General features: G+C 39.7%; 1 protein-coding gene across 2 annotated transcripts in view; it reads left to right on the top strand.

Annotated features, from left to right (window-relative positions):
- The window catches only part of SEC24A (SEC24 homolog A, COPII coat complex component), a 160,189-nt gene that overhangs the window by 69,304 nt on the left and 71,214 nt on the right, over positions 1-19,671 (top strand). For both annotated transcript variants that reach the window (XM_072145854.1, XM_072145856.1), the window contains 5 exons: positions 1,737-1,921; positions 4,998-5,100; positions 14,124-14,250; positions 14,350-14,459; positions 18,388-18,500. In XM_072145854.1, the coding sequence (XP_072001955.1) occupies positions 1,737-1,921; positions 4,998-5,100; positions 14,124-14,250; positions 14,350-14,459; positions 18,388-18,500 (638 nt within the window). The remainder of the gene's footprint in view (positions 1-1,736; positions 1,922-4,997; positions 5,101-14,123; positions 14,251-14,349; positions 14,460-18,387; positions 18,501-19,671) is intronic.

Consider the following 19,671-nt stretch of genomic DNA (forward strand, 5'->3'; position numbering starts at 1 on the left):
ATCCTGCAACCATTCATGTGTGGGGTTGCTTCTTAGCCAAGGGAATTGGCCTTCTGACAGTCTTGCCTGCGGTACTACGGTACGGCGGGCATACATAGTGTATATGTAGCCTAACTATCAATAAAAGCTTTTGTTACTCATAATATAATTGCACTTGAATTTCTATATGTAATAAAAACATCTGACAAACACACATAAAAACCAGAGGGCAACAGATCATGTGAACATTCTCAAAACTTATGGCCATTACTGTAGGCATGAGAGCCGAGCATTATGCAGCTACTCTAATGTGTTAAGTTCAAGGACAAGGCAGACGTATTTTTATTAACAATACATGGGCACACCAGTGCCCCTGTATAAGGTACCAGTAACTAAATCCCAAAGTCTGACAGCATTTTGGACTATGTAAAGCAGTGATGGCGAACCTTTAACATGGTGCCCAAATTGCAAACCAAAGCCTACGTTTCCAGAAAGGAATCAAAACCTCCTCCCTGTCCCTGGCCAGGATGTGCTGTAATCAGTGGTATTTTAAAGCCACACATCCTTAGATGCCTATGACAACAGGAGGAGCAAGTAGGTGCAGACAAGGCTGAGTTATTATTGGAGCTCCTGTTCTGGGCCCCGCAATTCTACCACAACAAAACAGGTAGCAACATGTTACTGTTTAAATGGTCATGTTGGGTTTTGGTTGTAGTTTGGGCACTCAGTCTCTAAAAGGTTCCCCATCACTGGTTTATAGGGTTAACTTTTCTCTCAGACGCACCTAGGAATATAAATTACCGGGGAGATTATGTCAGAGATCAGGCCCCAGATGAAGCTGAAAGGGCGAAACGCATGAGGTCCTCTGGCGTTTTTAACCATTGTGATATGCGTGCTTTTAATATTTTGTTTGTGAGTATGCTGGAATAAAATTCATTTTACTCTTACTCCAAAGTCCAATATAGAAAGGAAAAGACCACAGCTTCTGATGTAATGAAAAAGGTGATAAACTTTTATTCACACAGGCATGAAAAAACTGCAATGTTTTAATTCGCTATGAATCTTTGTCAAGATTTGTCATGTTCCTAGCATAATTAGGAGCCCAACATCTTGTCCCCACTCTCCGGCCAGCTAATAACAAGTGTGTTTGGTTTACAATCCTTCATCCTGGTGGGAAAAAAACCACATAACTCAACTTGCATGAAACCCAGGGAATGCCTGTATTCGATTTTCTGAAGCATATTTTATAAAAGTGTAGTTTAAATATAGTAAAAAATCCCATTACCAGTTAGGCTTTTTTACACATACTATTTTCTATATGTTTTTCATATGCTTTACATGTCCTCATTTAGAGATCATGGATTACAGTAGATGTAAAAAATGCTATACTGCTTTTTTACTGATGCAGTAGAATTAGGTGTTATGCATTCTAACTAATGTTAGGCCAATCACTTTTTTTTCTCCTGTTTTTCCTGTAAGAGTGACAAAAAAAATGCCTTATGGACATGAAAAATAAAAAAACAGATTTAGATACAAAACTGGTCCCTTTTTCCAAGCCCTTGGAATAGTTCTGTTTTGCAAAAAAAGCCTACAAATTATAATTTGTTTGTTGATCCTAAAAGTAAAAACTCTAATGTATGTGGCAATCACAAAAATTGTTGTAAAGGGTCCATTGTCGCTGAGCTTTACTTTTTTAGCTTCTCTTTTCTAAGTATACTATTTTCCAATAATGCTTTTTTTTGTTTTGTTTTTTTTAGCTCAATGTTGGAGTGAACAGTTTATTGCCATCAGTAGGAGGATTGAGCATTCATCAAGCACAGCAGCTGGATGAACTTCGAGCTGTGAATCTTCTTCAAGAAAGGAATATTTTACCACCAACTTCCTTTAAGCCCCCTTCACCTTGTCTGCCGGATGAAATCCAGAAATTGAACTGTAGCCCAGAGTACGTTTAGCCCAGAGCATTATTCTTCCTTAATAGTTATAAAGAAATGGAGAAGTAGGTGTTATTATTCACCTTGTCAAAAGGTTGTATGTGTGAGGGTTAATAATTAATACTAATATCCTGGAAATTTTTTGAGAATAATAATAATAATAATCTTTATTTATATAGCGTCATCAAATTCCGTAGCGCTTTACAAATCATCGAAAAGTTTTTGTATTTGTAGAAAGGCATTAATGACGGGGACCTAGAATCGGGGACCTAGAGTTTTCACTAGAAGCCTATTTTGCATAGCATGAATGGTGCTGTCCAATATATCCTGTTATACTATACCTTATATGGCTAAAATGACAGAAAGATTTAAAAGTTATGGCTTTTGAAAGGCGAATGTGTCATGCCATACTGACCCTGGATATGGAGGAGGCAGCTGTCAGGCAGGGCAACCTATGTAAATATACACTGCTTCTAATGTAGATACAGTGCAGTAGAAACCAGACTTTTTGCTTTATGTCGGAATTCACCAAAAGTAACGTATGAAGTGTAGGTGGATATAATCTTTTTCTCCCCACTGTACATTTGATTTGTGAAAATATACAGTCTGGGTTGTGTTCACCTGGTGCATTTTAATTAAAAATGCATTACAAACAAATCAAGCCAAAATACATGTGCATTGTGACATGAGTGACAGTTTATGCAGATGTTTGGGCATCATTTGGCCCCATGTGAATGTAACACATTGCAAAGTTCTATGCAATCTTACCCTATGGAAAGGAGACAAATTGGCAGCTTAGCTGCAAATTAGCCCTTTTCTCATTGTTTTATACAGAGCGATTTATACTATCAGCAAAATGGATTTGATTTATACAAAAGCCAGTCTACTCTGCAATAATAACCTGCAGCGGAAGCTGAGACCACTATTATTTATTGCTCACGGATTCCAACCCATCTGTCCTTGACCCTAGGGTCGATGCCCACAGCCAACATAACTGACACCTGTGAAAATCGGACATTAACATCCATTTCTTTTGGCTGATCTGCATTTGTCTGGCATTTTGTTTCGTATAGATTCTCGTGATCTGTGGAAAATGGTCTAGACTAGAATACTCTCTTCTGTTTAAAGTAACAGACACACGGTCATTTGTATAATGGACATGGACACTGTTATATTAAAAAGTATTGCATCATGTTAAAAAAAAAAAAAATACGGACTGCAGTCCGTATGTGAGCCAAGTCCATTTTCTATGTTAATGTTCATAAAGGGTGTTATTAGATTGCTGGTAATAGTTGTTGGTAATATACCATATTGGTCTGTCATATTGCTACAAATCCTCTTCAGAAATACTAAGAGGAGTTATTTTACTCTGCCAGGAGAACCTCTACTGGCTAGGCAACTCCAGGACTATGAAATGCTTCTTAATTGTACTGGGTGTATATTTCTGATCATTGTCATTCTAGAAGACCTAGCAAAGACCAATAAAGTACTGTATAGTTGTCCTGTACCTTTTGCAAAAAAATCATCCCAAACCATTTAGCTTCATAGTTGGGACAATGTTCTTGGGGTCATACTTTATCCTTCCTCCTCCAAATACGTCGAGTGGATTTGGTACCAAAAATTTCTATTTTGGCCCACGTGACCTTCTCCCATGCCTACTCTCCCATCCAGGTTGTCATTGGCAAACGTCAAAATGGCCTGGGTGCGTGCTGGTGTGAGAGAGACCTTGTGTGCCCTCTATCATTTTAATGCATGATATTGTAGTGTTTTGTAATCTTTTAGACTGTGGTCCCAGTCACATCCAGTCACAAGTTCAGATTATTATTTTATTTGTGAAATTCACAGCAAACAAGAGTGCCGTTTCGGTATGTTATAGACCACCTTCAGGCACAGTGTACATAATTATATATGTACAGTGAAATCATGTTTAGAATGGAGAAATGTTTATATACACAATTGGCTGATAAAAAAACCCAAATATACATGTGTAAATCGATTTCCATGAAATATCTCATGAACAATAGGAAGGCACATCTGAACAAACTGCATGTGATACATGAATATCCATATGTCAAGAAACTTATCTTGGCAAGTATAAATGTCATACATTAAAGAAAAGCAATTAGAGGTATGGTAGGTGTACATTAGATGCTAACAAAATTGCAAATACCATTTGATTTTATATTCAGAAAACACAGAGCTAGGTGGATATTCATGAATGCTGATAAAGGGCTATCATAGTAGAAGAGACTGGACTTTGCCTGAAAAGATAATGGGAAAAAGTTAACTCGCCAGTTTGTTTTTATTTTCACTACAAGTAGCATAATTTAAAAATTAGATTTTTGAAGGAAGCAGGTCGTGGATAACAAATATAAGTACCTTATATACTCGAGTATAAGCCTAGTTTTTCAGCACAAAAATGTGCTGAAAAACCCAAAATCGGCTTATACTCGAGTCAAAAAAATAAATCAAACCTCGCCTTTCTGGCGGCACCCGTAGATCTTCTGTGCGATCCATCCGGTATTGTTGTGCTGCACAACGGGGAAGGGGGGGGCTATATACACTGGGTCAGGGGCCGGCAGGCTATAAACACTGGGTCAGGGGCTGGCAGGCTATATACACTGGGGCAGGGGCTGGCAAGCTATATACACTGGGGCAGGGGCTGGCTGGCTACATACTGGATAGGCTGTGACAATGCATTTCCCACCCTCGGCTTATACTCGAGTCAATAGGTTTTCACAGTTTTTTGTGGTAAAATTAGGGGCCTCGGCTTATACTCGGGTCGGCTTATACTCGAGTATATACGGTATCCCTTGTTTATCATGCTTGATTTTGATGGCAGATTTATTTTAATCATTTGTGCTTTCAAAAAAAAGAGGGGCAAAAAGAGCAGAAACAAAGCTGACGAATTGCTTAACGAATAATATTAGAGGTTTGAGTATCACCACTGTCTTCTCATTTATGTAATAACATTTTTGAAATGGAAATGAATAGAAAAAAAATTGTTTCAAAGGGTTAGTTCATTTTTAAATTGTTAAGATGATGGTTTATTTGTTGATCTTAACTTTTCTTTCCCCTTGCCCATAGGCTGTTTCGCTGTACATTAACCAACATCCCTCAAACACAGGCGCTCCTGAATAAAGCCAGGCTTCCCCTTGGGCTCCTGCTGCATCCATTCAAAGATCTTTCGGTAAGGAAATCTAAATGCATGAGGCAATGAAGCTGTACAAAGATGTTTGAACTAAAGTCTGAGTATTGTCAGCATTCTCTTTATTAGAATGTGTTAAGATATTAAGTTCTTTTCTTATAGGCAACATGGGTCAGGCAGCAGACAGCCACACATCACATCATCTAGTGGTTCCCATAAAGGGGGCTGACTGTCTTTTTATTACTTTATAAATGTATCTACTGTTTAGTAATTACATTCATACAATCTAACGATTACAATCAGCTCTTTGAGGACAACCAAAATGCTGAACATAGTTTTAAATAAGAATAACCTAAGACACCAGCATGGCTTGTATGTACCCCACACAGACAAATAAGCAGCCCCTGGTGCCCTCGGTAGCCGCAGTGCTCTCTCAGTACCCCCAGTAGCCACATTGCGCCCTCAGTAGCCGCAGAGCTCTCTCAGTACCCGCAGTAGCCACAGTGCGCCCTCAGCCGCAGAGCTATCTCAGTACCCCCTAGTAGCCACAGTGCGCCCTCAAGCTGCCACAGTGCCCCTAATGCCCCATGAAGCCACAGTGCTTCCTCAATATTCCCGCTGCTGTGCTGCCTCAGTGCTCCCCCAGTAGCCGTTTTGCTGCCTCAGTGCTCCCCCAGTAGTCGCTGTGCTCCCCCAACACTCCTCCGCAGCCATTGTGCTCCTAGTGTAATCCCAGTAGCCACAGTGCTGCATCAATAGCTATAGTGCTGCCGCAGTTCTTCCCCAGTTCCCTTCCCTCTCCCACTGTTGTGGGAAGCAGCAGCTGTGCTGAATGTGACTGATCTGAAGTCGGCACACATGATGATGTCACTACATCACGTGTGCTGGTTTCAGAGCCGGCGCTTACAGGGGGCGCACACTGGAGCCAAGAAAAGGACAACTGTTGCTTCTGTGGAGCTAGGAAAGGCAAGTATTGTAGTTGCCCTGCGCCTATGCTGCGCTCCCAACGAGCACAACATAGGGGCAGGGAAACATGAGCCGGGCCAGATCACACTAGGTCGTGGGCCTGCAATGTTATAACCACATAAAGTGACACATGTCAGTTTCAAATAATGTGGAATTATTAAAATTGATCAGAAATCTATTTAAGCTTTATTACCCTCTTTGTGTCCAAGGGCCATTGGTGCCTGAACGTTCAGGTCCGTTTTTGCATTTTTGTCCTGTTCTTCTTTGTGATGCACTCCCACACTTGACTTCACGGGGTGCACCTATGCAAATGAGCTTCTTTTACTCTCCCTTACTCTATTACAGAAGTCCCTTAAAGGGGTTGTCCGAGACTTTTCAAAAACTTGTATGTGGTCATGAGAGGGGCTGCTTAAAACAATAAACTTGTACTTACCTCCACGGTCCCTCCCGGTGTCCCACGCCAAAGTCTCTCTGGTCCGTGCCCTTGTCTGTTTACAAAGGCATAAAAGCTGCGCTCAGCCCAGCTTCTGGCCGGCAGAGGTGTCTGGCCACACCCACCCATCCCAATACTTCGGCGCTTGATACAGCCGAACTCAGCGCAGCTCCCGTGCTGTTGTTTGTTTACGGAGCGGAGAGACTTCAACATGGTATACCCAGAGGGACCGTTAAAGTAAATAGAGGCTTATTTTTTTTTAAAGGCAGACCCCCTCTGGCCACATAGAAGATTTTGAAACGTATCAGACAACTCCTTTAGCAATTTAGAAACCCAATTTACAGATTAAATTATATTTATCTTTATTATCTTTTTTTAGCGCCATCATATTCCATAACGCTTTACAAATAAAACATTACAAACAGTAAAAACAGTCATATAAGATAATAGGAGTGAGGGTCCTAATCACAAGAGCAATGGGACTGTAGAGAAACCCGTAGCTCTTTATCTAGTGGAGAAGCGATGGGGGCTAAATTTTCCCCGTCGCTAGCTAACCTCTACGTTGCATGGTGGGAGGAAAGTTATGTATTCTGTTCAGGCAATCCGTTTTCTAAAGACATAGCATGGTATTGTCGCTATATGGATGACATACTGATTGTATGGTCATCTGATAGTGAACGGATTGCTGATGTCATAGCATACTTCAATAATAATCCTTTGGGTTTATTTTTACATACAAATGGGATCCTGTTATGGTTGATTTTTTTTTTTTAGACCTAACATTAACATTTACCAATAATTTTGTGTCCACCAGAACATATAGAAAACCCACAGCAGGAAATGCCACCTCCTGCCATCCAAATCATACCATAAAGGGAGTACGTGTGGGAGAGATGCTCCGAGCTAAGAGGGATTCCTCTAATGTAGACAGTTACCAACAAGAAAAAAATAATATTTCTGCTCGATTTACTGCCCGCAAATTTCCTAAGTGGACTTTAAATCGAGCAGAAAAAATAAGTGACGCCAGAGACCGTTCTGATTTATTACACACTAAACAAAGTAGAAAAAATGGAATAAGTGTCCTATTATGGTCACTACATTTAGTGTAGAATATAACAAAATTAGAAGTATCATCCAAAAATATCTCCCAATTCTAAACGAAAATGAAAAATGTAGAAATATTCTTGCGCCAGGCTGCAGCTTTTCCACAAAAAAATCACCCACATTAGGCTCATTACTATCACCTAAACAATATCCAAGAAGGAATACATGGCTAGACCTTGTGGGTTTTTTCAGATGTAGCCAACCACGATGCATGGTATGCTATTATACCACTGAAATAAAAAGTGTTACATCTACAATTGATGGTAATGTATTCCCTGTGAAGACTTTCATCAATTGTGACACATGCAACTGTACAATTTGCAATTTATCTTATATCGGATGTACAACACGCAAATTACAGCACATAAATGATATTACAAATACAAATTTAAAAAAATGTATCCAGTGCCACACATCATTTCTGTACGATTCATCATGGGGAGACTCTGGGATTAAAATTTTCCGACTTTCCCACCAAGAGGTGGAGACAAAAGAAGATGTCTTTTGAATAGGGAAGGTTTCTGGATTTTAGTATTGAACAGTGTTGTACCACATGGCATGAATGTCAGAAACTATTTGATTTTAGTATGCTAATGTTTTTTATACGTTTAGTATCTGATCAGGGTTATAATGGTAAAAGAGATAATGATGGGTTTATTTTTCCTCCTCCCACTTTTGGGCATTTTATATACCCTTACATGCTTTTGTATCAGTGTCTATGATTAAGAGTCACAAGGACTCGAAACGCATAGGATGTGTGGATCTACTACTACTCTGATGTTGCCAATTTGTCTGTTACTGGCTTTATGAGGAAGAGATAAAAAAAAGTTTTCATGAGAATTCATCCCTGTGGACTTGCTGGTTCATTTCAACAAGCTTCTCCTATAATCTTATTGTTATCTACCTTAAACTATGTTATCCATTTCCTTGCTGTTTCTTTGCTCCAGCTTCAAAAAATCCATCTTGGTAAATATCCTTATCGGACATTATAATTGTTTTCGGGGTCTTTTTAACCCCGTCTGGACTCGGCCTATTTTGGCCTTTAGGACGCGGCCCCATTTTTCAAATCTGCCCTATGTCACTATAAGTGCTTATAGTTTGGAACGCTATGAGATATCCAGGAGATTTTGAGATTTTCTCGTGATACATTGTACTTCAAATTAGTTTAAAAATTTGGATGAGATCTTTTGTTTAGTTATGAAAAAAAACTAAATTTAACAAAAATTTTGAAAAATTCTTTATTTTCAAAGTTCTATATTCTCTACTTTTGAAGCAGATAGTCCCAAAATAAATAGCAGATAGCACCCAAATAAATTCCAAAACTTATATTTCCCAAATGTCTGCTTTATGTTGGCATGGTTTTTTAAGATTCCACATATTTTACTAGAATGTTATGAGGCTCAGAATTTGGGTGCCATTTTTAAAATTTTGGGGAAAATAATCAAAACTAATATTTAGATGGACCTGCTCAACTTTTAATTGACTGTTAGAGGCCTAAATAATAGCTAGAATTGTTAATGACCCCATTATAAACAACACACCTCAATGTATGAAAAACCACTTTTAAGAAGTTTGTTAACCCATTAGGTGTTTTATAGGGGTTAAAACAAAATGGAGGTGTGGTCTACAAATTGTAATATTTTTTGACAATACATTCATTTTCGATAGAAAAGTAAACATTTGTAATGGATTAAATGAAAAAAGGCTCCACAAAGTTTTCTACCCAAATTCTCCCGGGTACACTGATGCCCCATATGTGGTGGTAACCTGTTGTATGGGTGCACGGTCGGGCATAGAAGGGAAGGAGGCGCCATTCAGAGCAGATTTGCTATGTCACATTGCACAGGCTATAATATATAATTTTTTTTATTATTGTGGACCTATAGAGGCTTTTTTTTTTTTTTGCCACATGAGATGTACCGTATATACCGGCGTATAAGACGACTTTTGAAGACAGAAAAATCTTCTGTCTTCTCTGGGGTCGTCTTATACGCCGGTAATCGTCTTATACGGCGGGTCCCGGTGCATGGAGAGGGCTCACGGGCTGAGCCCTCTCCATAGCCGGTAAGTCTTTGCTGCATATTGCAGCAAAGGCTTACCGGTAACACCCGCGATCGGTGCTAGCACCGATCGCGGGTGTTTGCACAGCGATGGCTGCCGGCAGCCTCAAAAAGCTGCCGGCAGCCTCAAAAAGGCATCGGGGGGAAAATACTCACCCTCCGCTGGCCCCGATGTCCGCGCTGTGCTGTCTTCAGTCTTCCGCGCCTTCTTCTTTCTTCTGCTGGGCGCCGCCATGTCTTTCCCCGGGTCGGCGCCTAGTATGACGTCAGCAGCGGCGCGTCATACTAGGCGCCTGCCGGGGAAGATCAATGGCGGCACCCGGCAGAAGAAAGAAGACGGCGCGGACATCGGGGTGAGTATATAAGTTTTTTTTTTTTTTTTAATGCTGGGCTGGGCTGTATACTACTGGGGGCAGTGCTGTATACTACTGGGGGCAGTGCTGTGTACTACTGGGGGCAGTGCTGTATACTACTGGGGGCTGTGCTGTATACTACTGGGGGCAGTGCTGTATACTACTGGGGGCAGTGCTGTATACTACTGGGGGCTGTGCTGTATACTACTGGGGGCTGTGCTGTATACTACTGGGGGCTGTGCTGTATACTACTGGGGGCTGTGCTGTATACTACTGGGGGCAGTGCTGTATACTACTGGGGGCAGTGCTGTATACTACTGGGGGCTGTGCTGTATACTACTGGGGGCTGTGCTGTATACTACTGGGGGCTGTGCTGTATACTACTGGGGGCTGTGCTGTATACTACTGTATGCGTTGGAAAAGGGGTAGTCTTATACGGCGAATATATCTTAAACTCTATATTTTAAACAGGAAAGTAGGGGGGTCGTCTTATACACCAGGTCGTCTTATACGCCGGAATATACGGTACTTTTCTGGTATGTAATTTTGGGGCATCTATTTTTATTTTTTATTAACTCTTTGTTGGTGGAGGAAATGAAAATCATCAATTTTTAAACTTTATTTGTGTTTTTTTTTCTATGGGTCTCCACGATTACGAAAAGACCTCATTTATATAATTTTTTAAAAGAAAATGTTCCCATTTTACTGAATAAAAAGTAATTAGGCAAAAATGTAAATTTTAGCATCACTGACATTCATATGCATAACTTTTTTATTTTTCGGCTTACTGAAAATCTGGTTAGGGGCTTATTTTTTTGCAAGAAGGATTGTTCTTTTTAGTGGTCTTATTTTAGAGTGCGTAACTTTTTAAAATCACTTTTTAAAGCATTTTTTTAAAGGGTATTAATTAAAAATCATCTTTTTTTCAGAGTATTTTTGAGGTTGATTTTTACGGGGTTCACTTTGCGAGTCGAAAAACTATTCTTTTTTTTTATGCAGATTGTCACGGACGTATCGATACCAAATATGTGGGGGTTTTGTGTATTTTATTCAATTTTACTAAATAAAAACTAATTTGGAGACAATTTTATTCATTTTAGCATCCCCATCTTTTCATATGCATAACTTTTTTATTTTTCGGCTGACAAATCTGGTAAGGGGCTAATTTTTTACAAGTGGTCTTATTTTAGAGTGCGTAACATTGTTTTTAATCAATTTTTAGAGCATTTTAATTAAAAATTATCTTTTTTCGGAAAGGTTTTTGCTGTTTTCACCCCTCCCCCCGCGTTTACCGTGCAGGTCCAGTAACGATTCTGTTTTATTATATAGATTGTTACGGACACAGCAATACCAAATATGTGGCGTTTTTTTGTGCGTTTGTGTTTTTTTTTTATACTTTATTAAGTGTTTTTATGGGAAAGTGTCATTTTAGGGGCTTATATGTTTATGTATTTATTTTTTAATTATTCTAATGTGGTAACTTAAGTGTTTTTAACTTTTTTTACTTATACATACTTGAACTTGAACCAGCGATGCTTATTTTAAAAGGCTTTAAAATCTATGCAAATGAGCCTGTGGAGCTCCAGACTCCATTAATACCTAAGAAGCCAAAGTAATTTGCATAAATTTTATAAGCCATTTTTTTATAAATTAGAAGCTAGGGGATGAGAAACTAAAAGAAGAGCAGCACTGTGTACCAAACATACTTTAAGAATGCTTTAGCTACACTGATGCAGAAACATATCTTGTTTAATCCCTGAACCAATTGGCTTTGCTCAAAAAACAATTGTAAAATTGCACGGAGCTGCCTGAACTGTCCAGACAGAACTAATCAACCCGACCTGGATGACTGTAGCTGGGGTATGGTGCAGCAATTGATTACTTTTGCCTGTCACGGATAACACAGTGAATTACTTATTCTCAGCTTATGCTGGGCAGGACAAGGCCGAGCAGCCACAGGAGTTACAGAACCTCATTATCTTAATTTTATAATAGGTTTTTTTCAGCAAAACTACTCAGATCAGGAATTAAACAAGATATGTTTCTGCATCAGTGTAACTACAGCTTTCTTAAGGTATGTTTGGTTCATATTGCATAAAACCAAATACAGACGGTTCCCTACTTAAGGACACCCGACTTACAGATGACCCGTAGTTAAAGACGGACCCCACTGCCCCCTGTGACCTCTGGTGAAGCTCTCTGGATGCTTTACTACAGTCCCAGATTGCAATAATCAGCTTTAAAGTGTCTGTAATGAAGCTTTACTGCAAAAAATGTTAAAACTCCAATTGTCACTGGGGCTAAAAAAAAAATAATTTGTCTAGTTATTTATTTTAAGAACAAATCTATGGACCCTATCTTGTACGTAAAATGGGGACTGCCTGTAGTAGATTTCATTTAAAAACCATTTAACCTCTTAAAGACGCAGGGTTTTTCACTCCAATTGTCACTGGGGCTAAAAAAAAAATAATTTGTCTAGTTATTTATTTTAAGAACAAATCTATGGACCCTATCTTGTACGTAAAATGGGGACTGCCTGTAGTAGATTTCATTTAAAAACCATTTAACCTCTTAAAGACGCAGGGTTTTTCACTCTCTCTACGTTAAAAAATCCTTAAGTTTTACATTTTTCCATGTATAGAGTTGTGTGAGGGCTTATTTTCAGGCGAGTACTGGGAAGCTGGAAAAAAAATGCAAATGTGTTGAAATTGGCAAAATAACACATTTGCGTCACTTTCTTGTGGGTGCAGTTTTTACGACTTTCCCTGCGCACTACAAATAGTTTGGTACGATCACGGTGATGCCAAATTTATATAAGTTTTATTGTGTTTTGCTACAGTTTCAAAAATGAAACAAATATGTGTACAGTAAAAGAAAATTTCCCGACCTTCTGACACTACTATCTTTTTCATACCTTGGTGTACGGAGCAGTGTGAGATGTCATTTGTTGTTAAATGAGCTGACGTTTTAATTGCTACCATTTTGAGGACTGCAACCTTTTGATCACTTTTTTATTACATTTTTATGTTATGTAAAACGGTGTAGCATTTCGGACATTTGGGTGCTATTTTCTGCCAATAACTACTTTTATATTTCGATTGGACATTTTGAGGGGTGACGATACCAAGCATGTTTGTGATTTTTACTGTTTATTACGTTTTATTTCGGTTCTAGGGGAAGGGGTTGATTTGAATTTTTGGTTTGTTTTGTTTTAAACTTCTTGTAAGATTTTTTTTTTTTTACCATCTCTTGGACTCTCTAACTTTTACCCTAGATGATCTGATCATTCTACCACGTACTGCAAAACTACTGTATTGCCTGTGTTTCCTGTGGCTCATTGTAACAAAACTGCAGAAACCAGACAGCCTCAGCTCTGATGAAGAGCCGAGGCTGTCATGGCATGCAATCGCCGCTCCCCAATGACATTCAGGAGAGCGACTATCGCACTAAAGATGGTGGCGCCCATGCGTCGGAAGGGTTAATGCCCTTGATCGGTATGCATAATGCTAGCACCATATGCGTAAATATAACATATTTTGCAGTAAATTCCACCTCTGTATGAAGAGGGTTCAGCCTGTGAGCCCTCGTAATATAGCCTCCATACCTCTACGCCGTACATGTACAATGGCGCAGAGCATGAAGAAGTTAATATAACATCAGGATTGTGTTTCTAAGCTTCAGAAAAATAAAGTACTGTATGTACTGTTAAAGGACATTTGCCACCAAGATGAAAGACTGTATGCAAATGAGCCTGAGGGACATAGGTGTTACTGGAGCCCCACAAGCTCATTGCATACAGTCCTTTATCCTGGTGCTAGATGCCCTTTAAAGTTACTGTTGGATTTTTGAAAGCTATAAATTATATTCAGATTTTTTACTGAGATAGTGTCTCCAGTTCTGTGAAACATCTTGATGTTAAATTAAAGGGGGGATTCTCCTGTTGAATATGACACCAAGACTGTGTTTTTAGCTTCCACGGTTCAGAAGATATAGCAGTTTAATGTTGGCCTATTTCATGACTTCTATACAAGTACCATCTGCATGGGATATGTGCAAAATATAACATACATCACTGTAAAATAAAGATGCTAATACTGAAAAATACTGAAAAAATTGTTTTTTAAAAATAATTTTCATTTGTATTTTTAGCAATTGCCTGTTGTAACATCCAGTACAATCGTCAGATGTCGCTCTTGTCGGACGTACATCAATCCATTTGTCACTTTTTTGGACCAAAGAAGATGGAAATGCAACTTGTGCTACAGAGTAAATGATGGTAGAATTGGTTTTACATTCTTAGTTGGACATTCCATGTAATGTATTTGTTAAGATCTGCTGACATACTGTAGTAATTAATTTTTTTATTCATTTATAGTCCCCGAAGAATTCATGTACAACCCTGTAACAAGAGTCTATGGTGAGCCCCACAAGAGACCAGAAGTTCAAAATGCCACAATTGAATTTATGGCTCCATCTGAATACATGGTAATGTAAAGTTAATACTGCTTATTTACCAGGCCTGAAAGGGCCTTTTTAACCAAGTTTATAGAATCAAAAAAACATTTTATTTTTCCCTTATTTTCCCTCATGTTCCAATTTTTTTTTTTTTTGAGAAAAATACATACAGTTTTTGGAAAGCAACCAATTTTGCAAGTTCTCCCACATAAAAAGATGAGGCCTGTAATTGACATCATAAGTAACTAAACTATGAGAGACAAAATGTGAAAAAAAAGTTGAAAATTACATTAGAATTTATTTGCAATTTATCTCGGAAAATAAGCTTTGGTTTTGAGTGCGATTCGATTCCTGGAAAAGTATTACGATGCTCGATACCGATACGATACTTTTCATGATAAAAATAAGCATTATTTGAATTCAAAATGTTTATCAAAACACACAAAAATCTGATTATTGCTGGAAAGTAACAAATAAGATGACAAATAGTCATCATTAACCCTAGGGAATCTGTCATGAGGATTTGGGTACACAAACCACCTCTCAGGGTGCGGTCACACTTTGCGTTTTGGCCTGTGTTTTTATTGAGTTTGGAACGCATTACAACAGCTGAGGACAGGTGATTTGGCTAATTACATTACCATTTACATTTGTTAATGCTATGTTAACATGTGCATTAACAAAACACATGTGTTAACATCACGTTTATGATGCGTTTTGTAAACAGAAATGTTAATCGTACTGTAATTGGGCAAATCAACTCTCCTCAGCTGTTTTAATTACAGGATTGCAGTCATGTCCTTTGACATTCTGGGAGATTTGAAATTACCCATAAAAATAGCTATGAATGCTATATTTATATGCCTGGTAAGAAGTCTTAATTGAAGAAGCTTAATTAACGTGTAAAAGCATATTTTTGGCCTTTTTTTTCCCCATTTATTATGCAGGTTCACTAATAATAGTTTTATTGTATGAGGCATTACAGACACAGTAATACCATATGTGTTTTTGTGTGGTGGTTTTTACTTTTTCGCATTTTATATGGGATGGCATTTTTTATTCTTCTATTGACTTATTTTTATTTAAAAGGTTAAATTTTTTTTGTTACTTTTTATTATTTCCACTATGGTTGCTCCATCATTATACTCTACAATACATGAGTATTGCATGGTATTATCACTGTCAGCCTAAGAGCATGTCTGTGTGATAGGATCTTATAGAGCAGGGCATCAGGCAGCATGTGTTTTTTTTCGTGATGCTTTCACACAATGCGACTCATTTTTTGATACGTTTTTGCCGCATTCCGAAGGTTTCAACCTTGATCCCATGTGATCCAGGCTGAAGCCTTTTGAATGCACAAAAACGTATAAAAAAACATGACGCAATGCATCATGTGAGCGTACCCTCGGGAGGGATGGCGGGGGTCTTGCCATTAGTGGGGAAGGGAGTTGGTAATGTTCTCTTCAGGGAGGTGAGGGGCAGGGGAATTCACAGGGGAGTTAACCCCTTCCTGCACACAGGGCAGAGCAGGAACATAAATTACCTCAAGCACCACAGTGAAAGCACACAATCTTCCTGCTCTTCTCACTCACCACACACATCAACAAATCCTGGTATTGAACAGTTCTGCCTTTCTGAATACCGAAAAGGTACCGATTTTTCGATGCATCCTGGCCTCCTTCCTTATAAAATCAAGTTAGCGAGCCATGAGTGCTCTGGGGGTGTTTCCTCTGTGCTGTAGCTTCATAGGCTGTTACACAGATCATCCCCCTCTCCCTTGTCCCTTAGCACTCCCTACCCCAGTCACTTTGCTTCATGTTCTCTCACACAGTGGGAGGGGGCAAAGTGCTTCTCCGCAATGAAATGGCCTGTAAAGCATCAGCAATAAGGGGCTCTGGTTTATCATAGTTTGATGGTAGAAGGGCGCGTTCCGTGCTGGAGGGGAAGGGCGCGTTCCGTGCTGGAGGGGAAGGGCGCGTTCCGTGCTGGAGGGGAAGGGCGCGTTCCGTGCTGGAGGGGAAGGGCGCGTTCCGTGCTGGAGGGGAAGGGCGCGTTCCGTGCTGGAGGGGAAGGGCGCGCTCCGTGCTGGAGGGGAAGGGCCTTTCCGTGGTGTTCTGCAGGGGAGTAGGTGATTTTCTGTGATGGTTGTTTTTTCTAACACCACACACACACCATATACTGACTTGGAGTGTCCATTTTATTTGTCCACCTCGTCCTCCCAAAGCAACTCTGAGGAGCCCCTGAAAAGGCGCTTTCGTAGTAGTGCTGTAGTGCCTGGTGGCTTTTTAAAGTTCTTAGTGAGGACCAAGACCCAGACCAATCTCTATGCTGCAATAAATATTTCCCAAAACCCGACTTCTTTTTATGTGCATCCCCACAGGTGGACCCCTGTCAGTGCAGCAGAGATGGAGAAGTATTGGGGCATAGTACGGGACCGGTCAAAAATCTTGCTATCAGGGACTATTGGAGCATGGTGATGATGAATAGTATGTGCTTTGAAGCCATCCATAGGTTTTTGCATTTTGCTGACAATGCACAGTGGCCACCCAGAGATGGCCCCAGTTATGATAGCAAAAGGAGGAATTGTTTTCCATTTAACACCTTGGAAAACGTATTTGCATACTTCCCAGGAAAAGCTCAGAAGGCACGAGTGCCGGGCACTATGCAGCGACTCAGTATTGTGTGTTAGGTATAAAGACAGGAGAGACATACTTGTACTAACAACAATACATGGGCACACCACCACCACTGCCCCTATATGCAGGGCTGTTTCTAGCCTTTTTGCTACCAAACATCCACATGTTCAGAAGAAGCAGGGCAAAAATTCTAGGATATGTATTTACCTCAAATTCTTTCTGAATGTGTCCATTTTACGGTCAAATGAGAATTATCTTAATCAAAAATGTAAATTTCAAATTTTTCAATCTTTCAATTTAAAGGGTTAACAGACTTCTCAAATGCTGATTTTGAATAGTTTGAGATGTTGGGTTCATAAAGCGATGTTGCTTGTGGGGGTATATAGTACATAAGCATTTTATAGTTCAGTTCCAAACTGAATTGGTCTCCAAAAATGTAGCATTTTTAAAATCTAAGAAGTTGCTACTAAAACTTGAAACCTTCTCACATCCGTAAATGAAATGGAAACGTAACCCAAATTATGGAAATCAAAAGAAGACCAATGGCAAAAGGTTTCTACAAAAAAGAATTGTGGTGTGACTTTTTGTCAAAAAAAGTAGAACATTTGAAACTTTGAAAATTTTTTCCTAAATTATTGAATTTTTACCCCCCCCCCCCCCCAAAAGAAACTGATCACTGAAATCACTTCTATGTCTCACGAGAAAACGATTGCAAGATCACAGGGATCGTTTTTTTAATTGAAATGTATTTATTAATATTTTGTACGTTTCACATTGTAAATATGAAATAGGATGACATTGTACATCAACCAGTATATATCCTTAACACCACCCCTCCCCGGTCAGAGAGAGACTTTCTTCCTTGGGATCAATACTGTATAATGTAAGATTAATAGGTTGGACTTGATGTACCAACTAGGAATGAAGAATCAGTAATCTAGTTGACCATTTTACAATAAATGTGTATATATCTATATGTGCCTGTATCTTTGCTTTCTTTAAAAGCTTCAATCTTTCCCTGTTCTCACCATGCTGTATATATACAATGGTGGGAGCAGGGTGAGTCCATAACTCAGCCCCTCCTATTCATCAATGTTAACACATATATAAACAAAAACCCACAGAGTTTGCAGGCGAGGAAGTAGCGAGAATGCTGACTTAATAATAATCCCTCAATGTTCATCAAGGCAGAAAAGGCATATGGGCAAATTATGTAAAAGAGTGGCCTACCCAATTATCGATCATGATTGATATATTTACAATAGAGAGCAATTATCAGAATTCTATTTACCTTTTTCCTTTATTTTTTTTTTATCTGGCAGCTTCGGCCCCCTCAGCCTCCTGTTTATTTGTTTATGCTTGATGTGACCCACAATGCCATAGAAACTGGTTACCTGAACGTTGTTTGTCAGACGTTGCTTGACAATCTGGAATGGTAAGTACATGCACTGGGGTCTCTGCTCCTCCTCCCCTCCTGACCCGTCTCTCTACGTCTAATATATACAGCTGCACATGCGCACTAGCAGACTTGGCAAAGTCTGAGAGAAAGAAGGAGAGTGGAGGAGCGTTTGATTCCAAAGATGTTTCTTTTCACCTGTGCCTGCTGTGGTGGGGGTCCTGTGCCTGCTGTGGTGGGGGTCCTGTGCCTGCTGTGGTGGGGGTCCTGTGCCTGCTGTGGTGGGGATCCTATGCCTGCTGTGGTGGTGGTCCTGTGCCTGCTGTGGTGGGGATCCTGTGCCTGCTGTGGGGATCCTGTGCCTGCTGTGGGGGTCCTGTGCCTGCTGTGGTGTTCTCACAGGTTTGTGTAACTGACCTATTCCCAGGGAGTTCGATTGATTAATACTGGTTACTTGAGCCTGACATAAGATGTATTTAATAAAGTACAAATAGTTTTGATTTAGATTCTATGCATGGGTGGACTGCATGGGACACAGGAGGTTACAGTGATCTTACAATGGTCACAAGAGGAGGGGGTGGGGACAGGAGGTGACAGTGCTTGTCCAATGGTCACAAAAGCTTACAATCTATGAGAACGAGGAGGGGGGGGGGCACATGAGGTGACAATGCTTGCACAATGATCTCAAAAGCTTACAATCTGAGGAGGAGGGGACACAGGAGATGACAGTGCTTGTACAATGGTCACAAGAGCTTACAAGAGCAACACCACAAATGAGTTATTTTACATTAAATCATTTATGAACTGTTCCTCTGAATTTGTGATCTACCTTATGGAATGCACATGCGGTCTCCAGTATATAGGCCGAACATCACAGCACCTAAGAACCCGTATGAAAAACCACAGCAGCAACACTACCAATGGTTTCACCAAGCATAGCGTTTCCAGACACGCTCTCACGCATCACCAAAAAGACTATAAAAGATTTTTTAAAAAGGGCCTTGTCAGGAAGTGCAAAATGGCCAAGGGTTAAGCTTCCACTGAGACTGGTCATGATTGTAAAAATAAATTGTTATAAACTTATACGTTATAAACTTAAAACACACACCTAGAGCTATACACTATCTATCTATCTATCTATCTATCTAGACAGTAGAAAATAAGCAGCACTCCAAGACGTGGATTGTCAAGTAGAAAAAGTGATGATCTT

This window comes from Engystomops pustulosus, chromosome 4, assembly GCF_040894005.1.
Source record: "Engystomops pustulosus chromosome 4, aEngPut4.maternal, whole genome shotgun sequence".
NCBI classification, from domain to species: domain Eukaryota; kingdom Metazoa; phylum Chordata; class Amphibia; order Anura; family Leptodactylidae; genus Engystomops; species Engystomops pustulosus.